At 32.3% G+C, this 22158-nt stretch overlaps 1 protein-coding gene across 10 annotated transcripts in view; it reads right to left on the bottom strand.

The window, feature by feature from the left end:
• CDH18 (cadherin 18) overlaps nt 1-22158 on the bottom strand; it is a 1140329-nt gene that overhangs the window by 42460 nt on the left and 1075711 nt on the right. For all 10 annotated transcript variants that reach the window (XM_078365644.1, XM_078365646.1, XM_078365648.1 and 7 more), the window contains one exon: nt 6871-6992. In XM_078365644.1, coding sequence (XP_078221770.1) covers nt 6871-6992 — 122 coding nt within the window. The remainder of the gene's footprint in view (nt 1-6870; nt 6993-22158) is intronic.

Raw genomic sequence — 22158 nt, 5'->3', positions numbered from 1 at the left:
AGAAAGGAGAGGTTTTTATTTATATATTTAATGCATTTAATAAATACAAGATTTTAATGAGTCCTTATTCTTTTCTTTTTTTTTTTTTTTTTTTTTTTTTGAGATAGGGTCTTGCTTTGTCATCCAGGCTGGAGTCCAGTGGCATAACTGCAGCTCACTCAGCTCAATGCAGACTTGACCTCCAGGGCTCAAGGGATCCTCCCCATTAAGCCTCCCAAGTAGCTGAGATTACAGGCATGAGCCACTGAGCCCAGATAAATCTACTCTTGTGTCAACTTTGATAAATTTTACTTTTCTAAAAATATACGCATTATGTCTAAACTTTCAAATTTTAGTAAAATATGACAATGAAATATAGAATTGGCTTTTGATATCTGTAGAGTCTATACTTAACTAAGCTGTGAACTTTTTAATGTTTTCTTTTGGATTATTTCCATTTCATTGAATTCACCTCAAAAATATGTTATTCTATTTCATTTGGATTAAATTGACTTATTTTTCTAATTTCTTAAGAGTGAATGCTTTGGTTTTAAATTTGCATTACTTTATCTTCCTTCCTATATGCATTTAAAATTATAAATTTCCCATTAATTATGGTTGAACTGTTTCCTAGAAATTTTGATATGGACTTATTTACATTACCATTTCATTTAACTAGTTATTTCATTTAAATTTGTTTTTCTGAATAGACTCTTAGGTTACTTAGAAGTACATTCCTTTATTTGCAATATGACTTTTTAAGAAAGAGTTTTTATTGCCATCTAGCTATACTTATTGTAATAAAAAATAATTAGGCCAAATTTGCTCATTATTGAACCTTGCGTTGTGGCCCTGCAGACAGTAAAATTTTGGTCAATATTTTGTATAAATTTTGAAGGAATGCATCATCTGAAGTTGGTATATTAGTCAATCAGTAGAGTGTTATAACAGTAATGTTTAATTTTTAAGATGACTCAAATTTTATGTGAATATTCTTTCACTTACTTGGAAAAGTGTGTAAAATCTCTCAATTCAATAATAGTTTGATTTGTTTATATAGAGGCAAGGTTGACAAGTACACATAAATTTAAAGTAGTTATTTCTACCCAGTGTACAGACTAAGCATAAATTTTTGTCTCACTTTTTGTTTATTTTTAGGTACCATTAATACTATCCATTCAAATTTTAAGTATTAAAATCTTTATTTTTATTGTTTGTGTAACGAGGCAAAACTACATTTCTACAGCAAACATGAAAAACTGTCATTCTAACTTTGAGTTTTACAAAGCAGACAAATTTAAAATTATTTTTGCACTATTACATTAGTTATATACTTCATATTTTGTTAAAATTTACATTTAGCTTGGAAATGTATCATTCTAGAATCCTTGAACATACATCCTATGCGAAACACTTTTTAAAAAATATTTGTACTGTAACATATATAGAAACTCATACACAGCAATTTTTCAAGTAATTGAATTATTCTAATGTTAATGAACATTTTTTAAACATAATTAATGTCAGGAGTTAGAACTTTAAACACTGCCTTCTTTGGGATTAAGTATTTTTTAAGATTCCAATTTCTATTAGCTTGTTAGTTATATGTTCGTTTACTATTTTTATTGGTTAACTTATATATTACAAAATAAATTTTCAACCTATAAATTTTATTTTAAATTAATAGCTTATTGATTTCCTCAAAAGTTAAGAATTTAAAATATTTTAACTTTGCCTTATCCTCTTCCTTTCTTATGATTTCTTAGCCCACGTATACTCAGTTTATCTTAAATCCTCAGAACCTTTCATTTGATTGCTTATTAATCATTTAGTTTTGCCAATGATTGCTTTGTTCTTTAATGTATCTTGGCAATTGAGTTATTTTCATTTTCACTCAAAAAAGGTTTAATGGTATTTCTGACTCATGCTAAATAATTTTCACATTTTTGTTTGCCTATGAGCTTTGCTTGCCTTGACTTTTGAGGAATATTTTTGGGAGAAAAATAATTTATGGCTGTCAGTTATTTCCTAGCATCTGTTGGGGGTTATCCTTTTATTGTTTGCCAGCTTTAATTTTTCCTCATGAGAATCTCATTTATTATTTTCCTTTTGAAGTTTTTTTAAATTTTTTAATTAAAATTTCTATTTTTAGGTAATTGAAGATTCATAGGTAATTGTAAGAAATAATACTGGAGACCTCGTGTACTTTTATCTAGTTTCCCTCACGGGTAGCATCTTGCAAAACAATGTCACAACCAGGATATTGACAATAATCAGAACAACGTACAGAACATCTCCATCACCATAAGGATCTCTCCTGCTGCCATCTTAAAGTCACACCCACTCTTCTTCATCTTTACCCTCTCACCTAACCACCAGCAACTAATAACCTGTTCTCTATTTCTATAATTTTGTTATAGAAAATATGCTATTTCAATGAAATTATGCTTTATGGAAACTTTGGACATTGGCTCTTTTATTCACTCAGAACAATTTTCTAGAGATTCATCCAGGTTATTGCATGTATTAATTGCTTATTCCTTTATTGCTCAACTGTATTATTATTATTATTACTATTATTATTGTACTTTAAGTTCTGAGGTACATGTGCAGAACATGCATGTTTGTTACATCATTACACACGTGCCATGGTGGTTTGCTGCATCCATCACCCCATCATCTACATTAGGTATTTCTACTAATGTTATCCCTCCTATCCCCCACCCCTGTTATCCCTCTCCTAGATGCCCTCCCCACTGACAGGCCCAATATGTGATGTTCCCCTCTCTGTGTCCTCATTGTTCAACACCCATTTTTGAGTGAGAACGTGGGGTGTTTGGTTTTCTGTTCTTGTGTTAGTTTGCTGAGAATGATGGTTTCCAGCTTCATCCATGTCCCTGCAAAGGACATGAACGCATCCTTTTTTATGTCTGCATAGTATTCACAAAGTGCCACATTTTCTCTATTCAGTCTAACATTGATGGGCATTAGGCTTGGTTCCAAGTCTTTGCTATTGTAAACAGTGCCACAATATACATATGTGTGCATGTGTCTTTATAATGGAATGATTTATAATCCTTTGAATATATACCCAGTAATGGGATTGCTGGGTCAAATATATTTCTATTTCTAGGTCCTTGAGGAATCGCCACACTGTCTTCCAGAATGGTTGAACTAATTTACACTCCCACCAACAATGTAAAACTATATTTCACACTATGAATTTACCATAGTTTGCTTAAACACTCACCTACTGAAGGATGTCTCTGCTGGTTCCAGTCTGGGTTTATTATAAATAAACACACTATAAATAATTCCGTACTTTTTGTTGTGTAAGTATAAAATTTCATATCATATAAAATGCCCAAGAATGCAGTTCTGAATTTTATGGTAGTTGGGTATTTAACTTTTTTATGAAACTGTCAACATACATTCCCCAGAAGCAGTGCCATCTTACACTCACCAAAGATGTAGAAATGACATAATTTCTCCACAATTTACCACAAAGTTTAGCCCTTAGGAGAGGCCTGGAGTAATATCACACTATAGTTTTAATTTCTATATACCCAATGTAAATAGAAATAAAGTAAAAAAGGATGTGGAATATCGTTTCATATGCTGATTGGCTCTTTCTAAGTCTTTGGCAGCAAATGTCTGTTCTAGTACTTTGCCATTTCCAAATTGGATTCTATCTTCTGTGTTTATTGTTGAGTTCTGAAAACTTTTAATAAAATCAAACTAGGACTCTAAGTAGAAACTCTGTAGTTTGTCTTTTTATCATCTTAACAGACGTTTCCAAAGAGCAAAACTTACATTTTGATGAAATTGAATGTATCACTGTTTCCTTTTATAGATTATGCTTTTTGGTGTCAAGTCAAAGAATGCTTTGCTGCATCTTAGGTCCTAAGATTTTGATTGTGATATCCTACGTTTTTTCACCTTTTGCTTTTAATTTGCTAATGTTTTACTTTAATGCACTGGTGGGTTTATTTCTCCTAAGTTTCTCGAGTGTTTGGCTTGATATTTTCATCAGTTTGGAATACCTTTCAGCTATAATCATCTTAAATATCATTTCAGTCCCATTCTCTTTCTCATATGCCTCTGAGAATTGAATAACTTGCATGCCCCCTATGTCTCTCATGCTCTTATTTATATTTTCTTTTCATTTTCATCCTTCAACATGGGTTTTTTATTCTGACCTACTTTCCGGTTCCCTTTATTTTTCATCCACTGTGTCTAAGCTGCTGTTATTACCAATAATAATTCAGATTTTCTTTAAATTTTTTATTAGAATGTTTAAATTTTTTCTCATCAATTATGCTTTTATAATGTATTTCAAGAAAATGATGTTAGGATGTATTTTTGATAGACTTGAAATAAAATTTGCCATATATTTTATAATATATTTATACTGTAAAATTATTTACTGGTTTTGAAATCACTGTATAGAAATTATTTAAGCATATAAAATAATAATCTTATTATATTAAGTGAATAAAACATATAAACTCTACAATGCTTTCAAATATAACTTTGTCCTCATTCATATTTCTAATTTTCTCATGGGAAATGTTAAATTAAATAAGCAGGAGATCATATTATCCTGAGGCTATCACTGTATTTTTAGTTTCTGTGTAACAAAATGCTACCTAACTTTGTTTGACGGATAATATTTACTGTCAACTCTATTGGATTGAATGATATGGAGTATTGTTCCTGGGTATGTCTGGAGGGTGTTGCCAAAGGAGATTAACATTTGAGTCAATGCACTGGGAGAAGCAGACACACCCTCAGTCTGGGTGGTCACAATCTAATCAGCTGCCACAGAGGCTTGAATAAAGCAGGAAGAAGAGGGAAGAGCAGACTTGCTGAGTCTTGTGGCCTTCATCTTTCTCCCATGCTGGATGATTCTTGCCCTTGAACCTCAGACTGCATGCTCTTCAGCTTTTGGGTTCTTGTACTTACACCATTAGTTTTCCAGGGTATCTTGGTCCTTTGGCCACAGATTGAAAGCTGTACTGTTGGACTCGCTACTTTTGAGGTATAGGTACTGGGAGTGGCTTCCTTGCTCCTCCACTTATATACACCCTAGTGTGGGACTTCACCTTGTGATGGTGTGAGTCAATACTCTTTAATAAAAAACAAATATACATCTATTCTATTAGTTCTGTCCCTCTAGAAAACTCTGATGAAACATTATGTTAACTAAAAGAAATCTAACTTAGGAATATAATTTTAGTAACAAATAGCTGGGTTTCAACCAATTCCAAGACAGCCAACTGGTCATTTGATGTCCAAATAAAGCAAACATCTAGCTGTAGCCAATCAAGTAATTTCTCTACTTGGCTTCTGTGTTCAGCCTATGAAAGCCTGTAGCTCCTGAATGCAACTCTAAACTTCTTCTAATTCTGAGTGCAGCCTGACTTGTGACTCATTCTTTGCTTAAATAAATTCTTTTAAATTTATTTTGTCTAGAGTATTTTAACAACAGTGAACATGACAAAAGCTTTATGTTAAAAAGCCAGACATTCAGTTATATATACATACATTTCTTTCCCCTGACAGTATTAAAAATAAATAGGTAATGATTACTTTATCAAGCCTCTATTAATTGTCTCTCATACACAAATACACAAAGGTATGTTTCTTGGGAGTATAATTTCAGCACCAGTTTCAAAATGACTTGGCAAGATTTTGGAAGGTGTGTTCATTCTGGTTAGCTAAAGACAGTAACAGAGTACTTTTTGACTCAGAAAGGATATATTTTGACCTATACCCTTTTCACTTCTGGATTCATTCATAGCAGATAGATTTTAAGGTGCTGCTCCTGGAATGCACACTTTCCCATAAACCTTTCGCTTCAGTGTGAGTATGACCTGTGTCTTGCCATATGACCAGAATATGGCAAATGTGATGATGCATCACTCACTTGATTACATTTTATGAGACTGTTTTGCCTGCAGGCTTGCTTCTTTTATTTGCTTGATGAAATAAGTGGACACATTGAGGAGGCCTAAATGGCAAGCAACTACTGGTGGCATCTCAGAGACATGGGCAGCCTTGAGGAGTGAAGGAAAGTTTTGACTCTCTCAGGTCTGTATCTGAAACTGAATGCTGCCAACAGCCCTGTGAACTTAGAAGAGATCCCCAAGGAGAAGACAGCCCTAGCAGACACCTTGACTGTAGTCTTGCAAGACCCCTGCAGAGACCCAACGATGCCATGCACAAATTTTTGACCTCTAGAAACTGTGAGATAATAACTACATTATGTTTGAAGTTGCATATTTTGTGTAATATCTTACACAGCAGAAAAAAATGCACATCCCTGTTCAGTCTCCTACTTGCTCTATTTGCTCTGGGCAACCAGTCTTCCAAATTGTCATGCTTCTTTAACTAGAAGCCACACGACACCCAGTTTCTTGCCCCATGTTCCAGTTTCTTCTTCATTCTCACCACCCTGTTAATACATATATACTCTTCGTGGTTTTAAAATGAACCATACTTTAGTATCACCATCACTCAATCATCATTCCTGTGTCACTCCTGCAGATCCTCCAAAACAGACCAAGTTAGTCCCTCTGCCACAATCACGTCCCTCAGCCTCCTCACTTAAAGTAAGGCTGGACATAAAGCATTCAATATAATTGTATTGATATAATTTGTGCATCATTCATGAATGAATTCATTTTTTTGAGTTACATTTTGGAGCCAAAGAAAATTTAATTGCTATGATTCTCAAAAAGTACTTGGTTCTTAAAGCTTTATTAAATTATTTTCACTTGAGTACAAAATTACACTGTGGGCTTTGGAGGATTATACCAAAGAATAATAAAAATAAAGCTGCTTGCATTTCTTCCATTCAAATTAGGAGGAAGAAAACAATTAACTTACCTGGCCAGGCTTAGAATTTTCACAGACAACAATATCATATTCCCTGGCAAGTTCAGGTGGATTGTCATTGACATCCAGAACTCTAATACCGACTGTGACATGGCTCAGCAAATCAGGATTATCTGCAAAATACACAGGAATGTATTTAGTATCTCCATGCACACTTTAGAGGCTAGGTTTAAAACAAATCCCTTTAATACTGTAGCTTGTCACTAGTTTCATATGCTGTAGCAGGACTCTTGGCAAAAGACAACTTTATGAAGGCACTCTTTGCTAGAACTCATTAACTTATAGAAAAATAAAAAATGAACACCAAGGCGTGACATGACTGCCAAAATGATATTTTGTAATATCAAGGAAATTACATGTTATCAGGAACTTGAGTGGGAGAAAGTTGTCAGAATTCATTGTATGCTGTCAGGGTCTACAGGATGAACAATTGGTTTCATCATTAATCTAAGAAAAACACAGCAGTTGGTAAAAAATAACTACATAATCTTTAAAAAAGTTTAATGTTCAAAATCTAAATACACTCAGATAAAACAAAAAATAAATTTCTTTACACAAAAGATCATTTTCTTGCAACAGAATATATGCAGTGTGAGGTGTTAAGTCACACTTGGGGAAAAATAAAGAATAACTGAAATCAAAATTTAGCATGAGATTCACACATGCAATTTACATGTAACTGGTAGATGGCAAAATATATTCAATAGTGTCAAATACATCTTAAACTATGTCTTTTCATGTTTTCAGTGGGTTTATTAATTCTGAGATGTAACAAGAATGTAAATGTCTGGTTTATTTTACACGTCAAATCTAGAGATTCAGAATACATAATGAGTAAATGAAATCACTCTTTCTAGATCTCTCTGCTAATATATCTGTCATTCTCTGAAACAATTCAAAATTTAAATTATAACAACATAGTAATACATTAATAATAAGACTGGTAAAAAAGACACAACCATATTAGGAAAAAGGGAATAAATAGAGAGAAGTTATTCACAATAGTAACAAAATAGATGGGCTAAAAAGCATAATAAGAAGCTCTAAAATAAATAGAAAATCTAAGTAGCACTTCATTAAAATCACTAGAAAAAATGAATTCTTCAGTCAAAAATTAATTTTGGCAAAGAGAGAAAAAAGTCATCTCAGATGTTTTGATTTAAAGAAACATGTAATTACAGCCTACACGTTTTCCCCTAGAAAATATGAGAACGAGGAAACAGTTCACGACTTTTATATATTTATTTCTTTGGCTTGTAAAACTTTGAAACCAGTACTAGACACTGTCACGTAGGAGGCATATTAGGTGCCAACTGTCTAAACAAAATAATAGCAAACACACTCCACTGAATTGTTAAAATCATTCTTGATCAATTTTGTTCCAGGAATGTTTGTTTAGTTCAAACAATAAAAGAAGGAAACAAACAAAAAACAAACGAGAAATGCAGAGGTGAAGAATGGAAATAAATTTTTATAAAGATAAAAGTTATTCACAAATTAGTGAATTACAGAAAGAAAAAAAGCATACATATACTCATCCAAGAACATATTAAGAAGTGAAAAAAATAAAATACAATATGTGTATACTCTAAAAAGCAGCCAATAAAACATAACAAATGACAATAAAAATTATATAATACATTATTCTTAACGGTGAAAATCTAAGAAAAATTAATTAACATAAGCTAAAGGGACCTATGAGTAAATTTAACAAAGTATAGAAAAGACCTGTGTGGAGAATACTTTACTGAATTCCATTTAAAAAGATGTAAAGAAATTAAGAGCCCCTATGTCTGTGGTTAAAGAGACAAAATATCACAAATAAGACCAGACCATCCAGATTGATGGTATTTTCAATGTAATCCAATACAAATCCAATGAGAGTTGTTCAGAGCAATTGAAAACTGCTTTTATTATTTACAATCACTAAGATAATTCAGACTTGTGTGAAGAAGAGGAATAAAGCAGAGTTATGGGTCAGGCGCAGTGGCTCATGACCAGAATCGCAGAATGGAAGGCTGAGGCAGGAGGATCACCTGAGGTCAGGTATTCTATATCAGCCTGGCCAACGTGGCAAAACCATGTCTCTACTAAAAATACAAAAATTAGTCAGGTGTGGTTGTGCACACCTGTAATCCCTGCTACTGGGGAGGCAAAGGCAGGAGAATTGCTTGAACCTGGAGGCAGAGTTTGCAGTGAGCCAAAATCCTGCCACTGCACTGCAGCCTGGGTGACAGAGCAATACTCCTTCCCCCCACCAAAAAAAAAAAAAAAAAAAAAAAAAACCAACAAAAAAGCAGAGTTGCTCTACAATTTATCAAAGCTTACTACACTTAACACTTTATGACTGTGTCACAGGGATAGACAAACAGAATGGAAACACAAAACAGAACCCAGCAAAGGATCCATTATGCAAAGAAATTTGACATATGGTGATGATGGCATTGTAGATCAATGTTGAAAATATGGATTAATCAATAAATAGTACAACTCGTTATTCATATAATAATAGTAGTTGTAAGCATAAGAATGACATTGACCTTATGCCACACTTATACAAAAATGTATTTAAAATAATTAAATACGTAAATATATAAGGCAAAATTATGTGGATTTTGGGAAAAAAATAATTAATATGTGCACTTAAGTTACATGGACAATTTCAAAACATAAAATTCACTAAAACATGAAAAAAGCATTGATAAATTTGCACTAAACTATGATTTCTTAGTTTCTCCAAATATATCATGAAGAGGAAAAAAATTACAATATGAATGAGTACCTTTGTGGCACTTGTATCTATAATACAAAATATAATATATTGAAACAATTATAAAAGCCAACAAAATATAAAAATGAGCAAATGTTAATGGCAAACATTTAATAGAAGAGATAATATAAATAGCAAGTTCACATGAAAGTATTCAGTCTCATTAGTATGAAAAAATGCGTGTTAATCAAAATAAGTTAACATTTAACACAAGCCAGACTGATACAATATTACAAAGTTTGACAAAATTCCTCCTGGTACTGGATAGAATATAGTCAAAGAAAAATCTATCAATTAAAGTAACCCATAAGGAATAACTTGTATATTCTCATGCCCTTGATCCAGTAATTTTCCTGATTTATGTTTATAGGAAAACTCTAGAATACATAGTACGATTAATGGCAACAACAAAAATAGGAAAATGAAAATATCCAACAACTCCTGAATAGATACAAAGCTCTGACACATTTATATCACACAAAAAATAAATAAGTAACAACGTAGCCTCTATGTGAAGCAATCTTAGAAACATATTGTTCTTACAAATGTTTCGGAAGACTTCAGTCAATTATTGTGGCATTTTGTAAAAATAGAAAACAAACAACATGTAAAACTAAATAGCATATTGTAAAATTAATAAGATAATGTTTAAGATAATTCTTTTGTAACACTAATTACTTAGTACAGAGATGTGTTAAAATCTGTTTATTATTGCATTTTGCAACATCTTTGTAGATATCAGATATTACATTAAATACACATTAAAAAGTTAAAAGACTGCTGCATGCTCTGCTCATGTACCCCAAAACCTAAAATCCAATAAAAAATTAAAAAAAAAAATAAAATAAAATATAAGTAAAAAAAAAAAGTTAAAAGACATCTTGAAAGTAATACATTCTATATCTTCATATACAATCATAATATTAGCATAGTTAATATTTGATTATCTATTTATAGCAAAAGAGAATGTGATGCTTGTATATTATATTAATTATATATTACATTGATAAATGAAAATAAACATTAAATGAAATTACTTGCTTTAAATAAACGTTTACTTATGAAAATGTTTAAACTTCTTTTAGAAACTAATACTATTACTTTATCTTTTTATTACATTATTTCAAAACTAGCAGACAGTCAAAATGCTTACTTTATAAATTATAAGAAATTGAAATTGACATAGTTTCAATGACTTATCTTGGCAAAGTAAGGGTTATATTCTACTTCTTTTGCCTATTACCACTACATATATACATATATATATATATTTTTTTCTTGTCTAAATATGATAAATGATTTTCTTATGTATTCCTATATCACCCACTTTTAAGCAGACAAAATAAATCTGTTTTAAAAACCTGGGGTAAGAATAATTTTGTAAGCTCTAGTCATAGGTATCATCAACCTTACTTTATCCTGAGTAAATAGCTCTCTGTTCTTTTCAGAGAAGGCAGGGTTAAAAGTAACTCCAATGAAGTAAGAAACTGTGTTTTATATGAAAGGATTCTGGAAAAACCACAACCTGAGGAGGAAATTTGAATAAAAGAACAAGTAAGCAGTTGACTGTTATCTGCTGTCACCTCCACTCTCCTACCTCTGCCTTGTTGAAGCTTTCCCCTGGAACTGGAAGGTCTTTTCATGCATTCCACACTTGGGCATAGGAAACGAAATCCTTCTACTTCAAAATAGACTCTTTTCACTATGACTTGATATTATTTTACGAGTACTATAAATACTGATTTTATATATTGTAAATAGTGATTGTATATTCCTAATATACAATCACTATTATGTAACAATGATTAAAAAGCATAGCATTTGGGATCAGGTAAATATCAGTTTTTTCCTGTAGACCTACTACCATTCTGAGTCCTGTAGGAGACTGAATTCAATCTTATCTTGTTGATCATGTGACTCATGATACTGCCTGCCCTATCAGGGGCAACAATAGGAATTATAAAAAACAAAATGTTAGAGTAAGTTTAATGTAATTTCTGGTGAAAATTCAATAACTGCTGCCTGTTACTAAAAGTAGGATGATGTATAGAATTGTGGCTGCGATTTCAGACAATTAGGGCTGAAAATTCACTATAGTTTTATAGCCACTTGTAGCTTTCTTGTAAACATTCTGGCATTTTGTTTTTAGATATTTCTATATTTGTGAATAGAAAAGTACCCATGGGGTGTCTATATATTATTTCTCATGTCCTTGGGCTAGTATTTTACCCTTTGAATGTCAATCACTCTACCTATACAATGTATTCATGAGATTTACAAACATTTCACTAAAGCTAAAATCGGATCATTCCCTAAGGTCTTAAAATACTATTTCTATTATTGTTATTATTATTTTTAATTTGTGCTTCATTTCTAGAAAACAATTCTCATATTCTTTTGACAGAAGAGTAAATGAAATATATTAAAATCATACAAACTTAAATCTAAATCCTATTCTCAGTACTCTTCAGGAGCAAGGACTTTGATAAGTAATTTGCAATTTATTTATGTGCCTTAATTATTTCACCTTTAAGCCTATAATAAAATTTATTTGACTTGCCAAGTTGTGTTTTTGAGAAACAATTATGGTAACTATGTCAACTTTATAATATTGAGCCTGGGAAAGAGCAGAATGTACATCTTTTATTTCTGAATATTAAAACAGAAACAAAGCCAAATACACGCATGTAATTTCCAGCACAAATACTATATAAAAATCATCTGTGCTTTATGCAACACTAATACAACAGGGATTCAAATCATCAGAGTGCCCCCTCTAGAGACAGTGATACAGAGGAATTATTATTCACTACAAGTGCAAGCTGTATGCTACAATATTTAGAGTATCTTTTATAACTTGAGAAACAATTTTTTTTTTTTTTGAGACGGAATTTCGCTCTTGTTACCCAGGCTGGAGTGCAATGGCGCGATCTTGGCTCACTGCAACCTCCACATTTTGGGTTCAGGCAATTCTCCTGCCTCAGCCTCCCGAGCAGCTGGGATTACAGGCACGCGCCACCATGCCCAGCTAATTTTTTGTATTTTTAGTAGAGATGGGAGAAACAATAAATTTTATCCAGTGATTAATTTTGGAAAGAATGATATGCGTGTAACACTATGATAGGTTCTAGAGAACACAGAACCACAAAATATGCCATTCTTCCAGATTTCCCACTATCCACATTGAATGGAAAAAATAAATACTATTTTTTCTTATATTTAATAACTTAAATGTTTAATTTACTTTTAGCCCAAAGCCATCTTTATTTAAATATGTGTTGCCCCAACAATCTAAAACATATTTATTAGCATATGCCTACTAGGGAATTTGGTAGATTTCTAATCTGATTATTCATATTCTAAAATTAGTATTAAAAATATTTGTCAGATATATAGATTAAATATTTCCTATCATTTTGCAGTTTATTTTCCTAAAAATATATGCTTTTATTGCTTTCCTTTATGAAAATTCACTCAAAATGAAAAGCCTTATCTACTGCTACAATAACAAGTTACAGGGAATATGAATTTAAATAATCATATTTATAGCTGTCTAAGTTTCATAAATGCCCATGAGAATAAAGATGGTTTATAAATTGTATTTTTGGTCTCTCTGATTTAGTTTTCTATAAAATGATTTTCTTATAGGGAAATTTATTACTAAAATTATCCTCACTCTTTAGAATACTAATTGTGGGCTGATGCTGGAACATTTTAATATGCTTGGTAAATGTTTTGTTTGTTAACAAATATGTTGGATTATTTTATTTAATGAATATATAAAAATAAGTTTTGCAAACAGGTGCTCAAATGAAAACATAAACTTTCCGCTTAAGTGTATTTATTTGCTTTGAAATGAGAGTAGTTTTTCTGCTTTAAAATCTTGTATATGAAAGTCATATTTAAGTTTTAGGTAGAAAAAGTTTTAGAAAAAAAATCAATACATATTATAAACTACAATATTATTAAATCTATTTAAACAATAATTTACATGTAAAGCTCTAACAATCCCTGGTACATGCTGGTGCCACTAATACAGCTCTTTCCTCTTTATTTCTTTATATATTATTTAAATATCAGTTTAAAAATAAATCACATAATGTATTCAAAATAATTTGCTTTAATTGACATGTAATTGATATGTATGTCATATATAACAAATTTCTCCTTAAATGTCTCTTTACTATAGTCACATAAAAAGTTTTAAAATAGGAATTCTGGGAATTTTATGTGATAGAAAGTTAAGCCAACTCTAAGTATTTTAGGTCTCTTATTTCATAGTAAAGGAGCATAACACATGGGTAGAAATATTTCAAAAATTACAAAGCATTTAGAAACACATCACACAAAATTTATCCCATATATTTATTCAACTGTTGTCAGTTTATGATGTGATCTCACTAATTACATAGTTATCATACACAATCTAAATGGAAGTGAATTACTTAAAATGAATCTTGACTTTTTTCAAGGCATTGTGTTGTTCCAGTTGCCTATACACCCTCCAATAATTCCTTATATATCGTTACTATTATTGCCTGAGAATAACATGAGTTGGAAGCTTTAAAATGTAAGCTGTGCCATTGCTGTTAGGAAAGAACACTTTGTTCCATTAACCAGACGTATAAAGTCAAAGTTATTTATCTCTACTTGAAAGTAATTACATTGAGATGATGTAACTTTACCAATTATAAAATAAATGAAAAGTATGTATTCCATTCTTGTAAAAATGTCACAATTGGCCCACTCAATTATACAAGATAATTGAACAAATATAACATTTATTTTCTACTTTTTATAATAATTCCATTTTAACATTTTTTTAAATCTTGGCCTAATCATCAATAATACCTGTGACTATTTCTATCTTTCGTTTTTGTAGAGTATACAGGATTTATCTTGTGATCAACCCTTATGCTGCCTTTTGCACTTATAATTACAATCACGTTTATAATGCTGTTTAGAACTTTACTAGCAAAGTAGATTATAAGTTTATTCTTTCTTTTTCTAGGTGTGCAAGCAAATTATAACAAAAATTTTCTTATCAGATAGCATTAACATCAGAAAATAATGTTAATTAAAGCAAAACAGCTACTATGTAAAAGAATTAATAAAAATAATGATCCATATATGTTTTAATGGTTGTATGAAAATATTGAAATGCATAATTATTTACCAAACTGCAGTCTCTCAAGGTAGGAGTATGGCCGTAACTCTGAGAACAGATCTGTTGCTGCTTGGGGTTAACGCCACCATTCTCGTAAATATAACACACACTGAGTTATTTATGAAGCCCAACATTGATTGATTCTAAGTGAAGGAAGAACTTGAAGATTCTTTCAAGACATTAAGTGTAGCAACACTTCTGACCTGATAAAATGACTGGAGATTTTATAATTACCAAATTGTTCTCCTTAACTGCAACATAATGTTAACAAATCACTTTTAACAAGTCTTAGGAAACTTTCAGCTTAAAGTACAATACACAAATTCTGAATCCATTATGTGCATATATCCCATTATTTTGTTTAATATTTAAATAAGTTACATAATAAGAAGTTTGACTGATTTGGAAATAAAACTGAAAAAGAAATCCACTTTGGTCAGGAAAGTGCAACTGATTAAAACTGGCCTGCCATCGCAAAGGACTAAAACGGAATAGAATATGTAAGGTGGAAAACAGACAATGTGAGGAACACTCTCTGGGAGAAGAGAGCTACAAGAGCATAAATAACCCCAGGACTTTCTTGAGCTTTGCTACTACATTCATTATGACCAGGTGAGGGATATCCTAGGAAGAGAAGGCTGGTTGCTTAACATTAAAAAATCAGTGAATATAACTCACTGCACACATTCCACACACACAAAATAAAAGTGAACAAATACGACATTTTTAACAAGAAATAAAGAACACTTAGCAAATTACAAATCGAAGGGACTTTCTCAATCTGCACAAGTCTATTCACTAAAAACCTATAACTATGATCACCCTTATCAGTGAATATTGAATGTTTTACCCGAATCAATCAGAAATAAACAGAAATGTAAAGATACATGCTCTCAGAAAGTCTCCTGAACACCATCTTTAGGGTTAAAGTAAGTAGTAAAAGAGGTAGAAATTGGCCGGGCGCGGTGGCTCACGCCTGTAATCCCAGGACTTTGGGAGGCCGAGACAGGTGGATCAGGAGGTCAAGAGACCGAGACCATCCTGGTCAACATGATGAAACCCCCGTCTCTACTAAAAACACAAAAAAGTTAGCTGGGCATGGTGGCACGTGCCTGTAATCCCAGCTACTTGGGAGGCTGAGGCAGGAGAATTGCCTGAACCCAGGAGGCAGAGGTTGCGGTGAGCCAAGATTGCGCCATTGCACTCCAGCCTGGGTAACAAGAGCAAAACTCCGTCTCAAAAAAAAAAAAAGGTAGAAGTTATGTAAATTGTAAAATAAAAAAATTTTATCTTCTTTCAGAGCCAGAATGATTATCTATGAAGAAAATACCATATAATGTACAAAAAACTATTAGAATTATTAAATCAGTTTAGCAGTATCACATATTATATACTGAAATATATAATTTCAGTATTTACATATATTTCTATAAGAATGAAAACATCATCCTCAGCAAACTGACACAAGAACAGAAAATGAAACACTGCATATTTTCACTCATAGGCGGGTGATGAAAAATGAGAACACATGGACACAGGGAGGGGAGTACTAAACACTGGGGTCTATTGGGGGGAAAAGGGGAGGGACAGTGGGAGGGGAGGTGGGGAGGGATAGCCTGGGGAGAAATGCCAAATGTGAATGAAGGGGAGAAAGGAAGCAAAACACACTGCCATGTGTGTACCTACGCAACTGTCTTGCATGTTCTGCTCATGTACCCCAAAACCTAAAATGCAATAAAAAATTTAAAAATAATAATAATAAATAAAAAAGAATGAAAATGACGATTTTAACATCTAATTTATGTAACAGAAATAAACATGAAAACAAATATGTGAAATATTTGTATGCTGAATTCTACGTGTATTGCTATGAGAAATGTTTAAAAGACCTAGATAACTGGAAACATATACTGTGTTTATTCTTGGATAAAATGTTCAGAAATGTTCATTGAGGTATCCATTCTCCCAAATGGAAACTTAGATTCAATGTGATACCAATCAAAAATCCAATATTGCTGAATAATTTGATAAGCTGATTCTAAAAGTTTTATGCAATATAAAGTATTCTAAAATAACCGATACTATTTCAAAAAGAGAGAAGAAAAATGTGGGAGAACTCACACTATCTGATTTTCTGTCATTATAAAACTGTAGTAATCATAAAACTGTAGGATTAGTATACACATTGTCAGTGGTACCAATGAGAGTCTAGAAATTGACAAACAGGTAAATGCTCAAATGTTTCTGGACAAAGTAGCCACAACAATTATTGAGAAAATGATAGCATTTAGATAAACGGTGGAGCCATTGTAAATTCATATTAAAGAAAATTACCACTCATCATCTATAAGATATGGCCTAAAAGAAACTATAGATTTGAATATAAAACTTCAAAGTTTAAATATATAAAACTAATAAAGAAAATTTTTGTTACCTTTTGTTTGGCAAATAATTTTTATAAAAAACAGAAAAAAGACAATAAATAGTAATTTTCAAGAAAATATTATTTGAAAAACTATTCAAATACATCATTTATTAAGAAAATAAATGGATAAGACACAAATATATGAATATATTCAAAAAATGAACATCTGATTAACTCAGATATCCACATATATGAAAACCTCAAACTAAAACAATAAAAATCTAAACGACTTTATGAAATTTTGCAAAATCCTGAACAGAAAATCTACCAAAGAAGAAAATACAGATGGCATAGGAAAATATTTTCAACATCACTTCTCTGAGGTGAAATGCAAATAAAAACAATAAGATGTCATTACACACTTATTAGAATGAGGGGGGAAAAATACCCTGGCAACATATGTGAAGGATGTGAAGCAGCTGCTGATGATAATGCAAAGCTGCATTGCCAGTTTGGAAAGCAGTTTGGCATGTTTTCACAAATTCAAACATGATATTCTGTTTAACAACCCTACACCTAGCTATTTATCCAAGACAAGTTAAAATGTATGTTTTCACACACACTCTCTCTCTGTCTCTCTCTCTCACACGCACTCACGTGCGCGCGCACACACACACACACACACACACACACACAAATTGAATTGGGCATGGTGACTCATGCCTATAATCCCAGCATTTTAAGAGGCCGACGTGGCTGGATGACCTGAGGTCAGGAATTCAAGACCAGTCTGAACAACACGGTGAAAACTCATCTCTACTAAAAAAATACAAAAATTAGCTGGGTGTGGTGGTGGCCTCCTGTAATCCCAGCTACTTGGGAGGCTGAGGCAGGAGAATCACTTGAACCTGGGAGGCGTAGGTTGCAGTGAGCTGAGATGCTGCAATTGCACTCCAGCCTGGGTGACAGGGTGACTCCATCTCAAAAAAAAAAAAAAAAAAAGATTGAAAATACTAATGGCAGTTTTATTCAGAACAGTTAAAAACTGGAAATGACATCATTCCATCAACTGTCTTATAAATTTAAAAGAATGGATCATGTATGTATACAAGAGAGTGATAATTTATAAGTACCTATGGATACAGTGGCATGAACAAGTATCTAACATAAGAGCTACCTGAAGAGAGTGACTCAAAGGAGCCCACAGCATCCACTTGTCGTTCTCATTACATTTGAAAAAGGCAAAACTGTAGGTAGTTTCCAGGACTTGCAGTTGAGGGAAGAGAAATCACTTCAAATTTAACTTTCGTGGATGGTTGTGGTAAGTGACTAGATGCCTCTGCAAAATTCATTATACTTTACACGTAAAAATGGTAATTTTACCATGTAAATCGCTCCCCATGAAACCTGACTTGTTAACAGTGATGTATTCTGAGGCATTCAACTTGTAGTCAGTGCCTCTCTTTTTTTCTGCCATTAAAAAAAATCTTAGATTTTCCTTTGACAAAATTTTTCTAATGCATCATACTAACAAATTTCTTTTCAATGAACTTTGTATAACAACACAACTTTATCAATGTATTGCTTCTCTTGAAATACTAAATATTATAAATTGTTGAAAATATTTCTTATTTATGCTTGTCACTGGGTTGTTGACACCCAGGTGATCTGAAGTGATAGTTAAGAAGGGCCTTAGACATAATTTCTGATGATTAATGTTTTTATATTTTCATTTTCTCTACCTAGAACTAAGGTAAAAACCGAAGATATTCTTTTTTTAACCTTTGACAAGATATTTGTATATGTGTTCTTGTATCTTGGTTCTTTCATTATGAGTGTCATATTTTCATTTATTTGGTAGTATTTGATTTGACTTAGCAGTATGTGGTATCACTTATGATTTAAAAGGCACATTATGACAGCTAGCTGAATAGCAGATTAAAGAAGCCTAAAATTAGGACCTAAAGAGCCCAAAGGAAACTGAGGTTAGGACCCAAAGAAAGCTATTAAAATACTCAGGTAAGTGGTGAAGGTTGTTCAAAGTTGGGTGGAAGTGAGACCAATGATAATAAATGGTTGACCTATAAATAGTTTTTAAATGTATAGCTGACAATAGTTTCCAATGGATTGGATGTGGAATATGAGAGGAGACAAATGACAGTATGGTTTATATAAGCACCTGGAAGATTATAGTCATCATTCCAAAGACAGGTAAGACATCTGAAGATGACTGAGGGAGAAATCAGATTTTACAGAGATTTACTTGTACCATGTCAGGTTTTAGAACTCCAGGAAGGGATATTAAAGTGGCTATTATAGTATTCAGGGGGAAAATAACATTACAGCTACAGATTAAAATATTAAATCCTTGAGAATGAATGAAATCACCCAAGATACATTTAAGTCTAAAAAATGGTGCCCCACAATTCAATAAACAGAGAAGTGTGAAGGAACTATACAGCATGGAGAAAGAAGAGTCAATGAAGGATGGAGTTAATCAAAGGGATGTTATGTCCTTAAGCCAAAGAAAGAGGCTTTTTCTTGAAAGAGTTGTTAATCGTACCAAATGTTGATGCTTTGTTGAGCAGAGGAATGAGAATTAGGCATTGGATTTTGTGATATGGAGGATGAGAATGATCATGTTGACATAGCGAAGTCAAGAGTCTTGTTAGAGTGGATGTAAAACAGCATGGAAGAAAAGAAAGTACAAATTGTGAACAGAGTAAATTATTTCAAAAAGTTTTTCAGTAAAAAGAATGAGACAATAGAGTTGTATCTGGAGGACAATATTAGATCCAGAGATGTTTTCGGTTTTGTTTGCTTTGCATGAATTAATTTTATTAACAGATAGGAAATAAAGCATGTTTTTGAAGAAAGGGAATCATGCATTAGACAGTGAAATATGAGAATTCAGAAAAGAGAATAAAATAGAACATTGTCTCACAGCGAACAAAAGCAGCATAAGGTCACGTGAAGGAGTGTTCATAGACTTGGCATGGACAGTATATTTCAGGAACCTAAAGGAAGCCATATTTACAGATACAATATCCACTGGCTAGGTTGGTAGATAAGATGACAGAGGAATATGGAAACCCTTGTCTAACTGCTCTTATAAGTCTTTGGAGAAGCACTGTTATCTGATACAATACATGTAAGGAAACTGGGAGAGGTTTTGGAAATTTAAAGAGAGGAAACCTATAAAATAAGTATCTAGGAATGCTATATAAAATTGAGCAATTAGAAAGTTCTTTGGAATAAAGAAACTTGTTATAATTGTCTTACAATATGATACACTGAGATTTTGCGATTAATAAGGCATCAAACGTATTGGCATATTAAGTAAATGTGGTGGCTATTGTGATTGTCTCAACAAATTGCTCCTTATTGTGTAGAATCTAAAAGGTTTGAAAGGAGTTAACCGTGAGTAATAACAAAAATATAGACCTGATAGTCCTGCATCAGTGTCCATATGCCTTATATTTGTCACAATAATTTATCCCTTATGGGAAAATTTCATATATTAAATACATGTTTTAAGTCAGTGGAAAGAGATTAATACAAAAAATAACCTAAAGCAGTAACATTTTTAACAGCTATGTAAAATGACAATCTGTCTCCCCAGGTTGTGAATGAGGAAGCATGAACCCCAACTTTGGCATAATTCATTACCATGTTACAAGTTAACATAGTATTTGTTACTTGTTACTATAATATATCAACATGAAGGAAAAAGATGACATTAAAAAAAATCAGAAAATAAAAAATCAGAGAGAAATGGAGACAGAGACTTGATTAAAGCAAACTCAAAGCCTAATTTACCTGTGAACATTACAAATACATGAGCCAATAATTCTCTTAAACTTGAGAACAAATTGAATTATTTTTACTTGTGTGCTTTTTATATATAAATGAAAACATTCTAACAAATTCTGTAGCCACTTCCAAGATGACACCAATTATTCCATCCTGGTATTCATATTCTTGTATAATGGCTTTCCATATTTAATAAGGTTGGTCTATTTAAATACAATATTGCAGATATAACAATGTGTAATTTCTGAGGTTAGGTAATAAAGAAGGTGGTTACCTCCAGGTCACTCATTCTTGGATAACTCACTCTGAGTTGGCCAGCTGCCATGACAACAAAGACATTCAGCAATCCTATGAAGGAGTCCATGATGAGAAAAACTGACTTTTTTGCCAGTACCAAATTGCTAGCTATGTGAGACATGTAGGAAGTGTTTCCCCCAGGCCCAGTCACATTTTGAAATGATTACAACCCTAAGCAAAATCTTGGTGGCAACCTCTTGAATGCCTCTGAACCTGAATCACCCATGTAAGCTGTTCCTTTACTACTGACCCAAAGAAAGTGCGTAACACACTATTATTGTCTATCGATGTTTTCTGTTACTACATTATGCAGTAATCTGTTACATGGCACTAGGTAACTAACGCATTGATACATACATGTGTTCACAACATTTCTGAAAGTATTTTTTTTATTACTTTTGACCATTGGTTAAGGCAATACTGATTTCTTTCTGTGCTATTTGTGTGCTGAGAAAAAGTGCCAAGTAGGATCTCTTTGTGTGCTAAGGGAAATTGCTAACACAAACACATTTGTGGAAGACAAATTATACACATCAAAATAAGCACACTGTTAATAACAAAATAATGTTTAGAAGCTACAGGGACTTAAAAATACTCACTCTGAGGTAATGGGTTTTTATATTGTTAGATACAGCTGCTAAGAAAAAATAATTTCAAATTAAAAGGCAACAAGGAATACGCTCACAAAGTCTAAATTTCATTTCTATCATCTGACATTAACAGTTGGATTACATTCAAAATTTGTGGATTCTAATCTTTGCATATGTTTCCAAGAGAGTTGAGAAAAAATAAATGAGTCAATGAATAAAGAAGATACAAACACTGGTTTGTGGATAACTGTTACGCATGCAACCTTTATGAAGAAAA

The sequence above is a fragment of the Callithrix jacchus genome, chromosome 2 (genome assembly GCF_049354715.1).
Source record: "Callithrix jacchus isolate 240 chromosome 2, calJac240_pri, whole genome shotgun sequence".
NCBI lineage: Eukaryota > Metazoa > Chordata > Mammalia > Primates > Cebidae > Callithrix > Callithrix jacchus.
The sequence above is the reverse complement of the archived record's forward strand: the minus strand, read 5'-3'. Positions and strand labels throughout refer to the sequence as shown.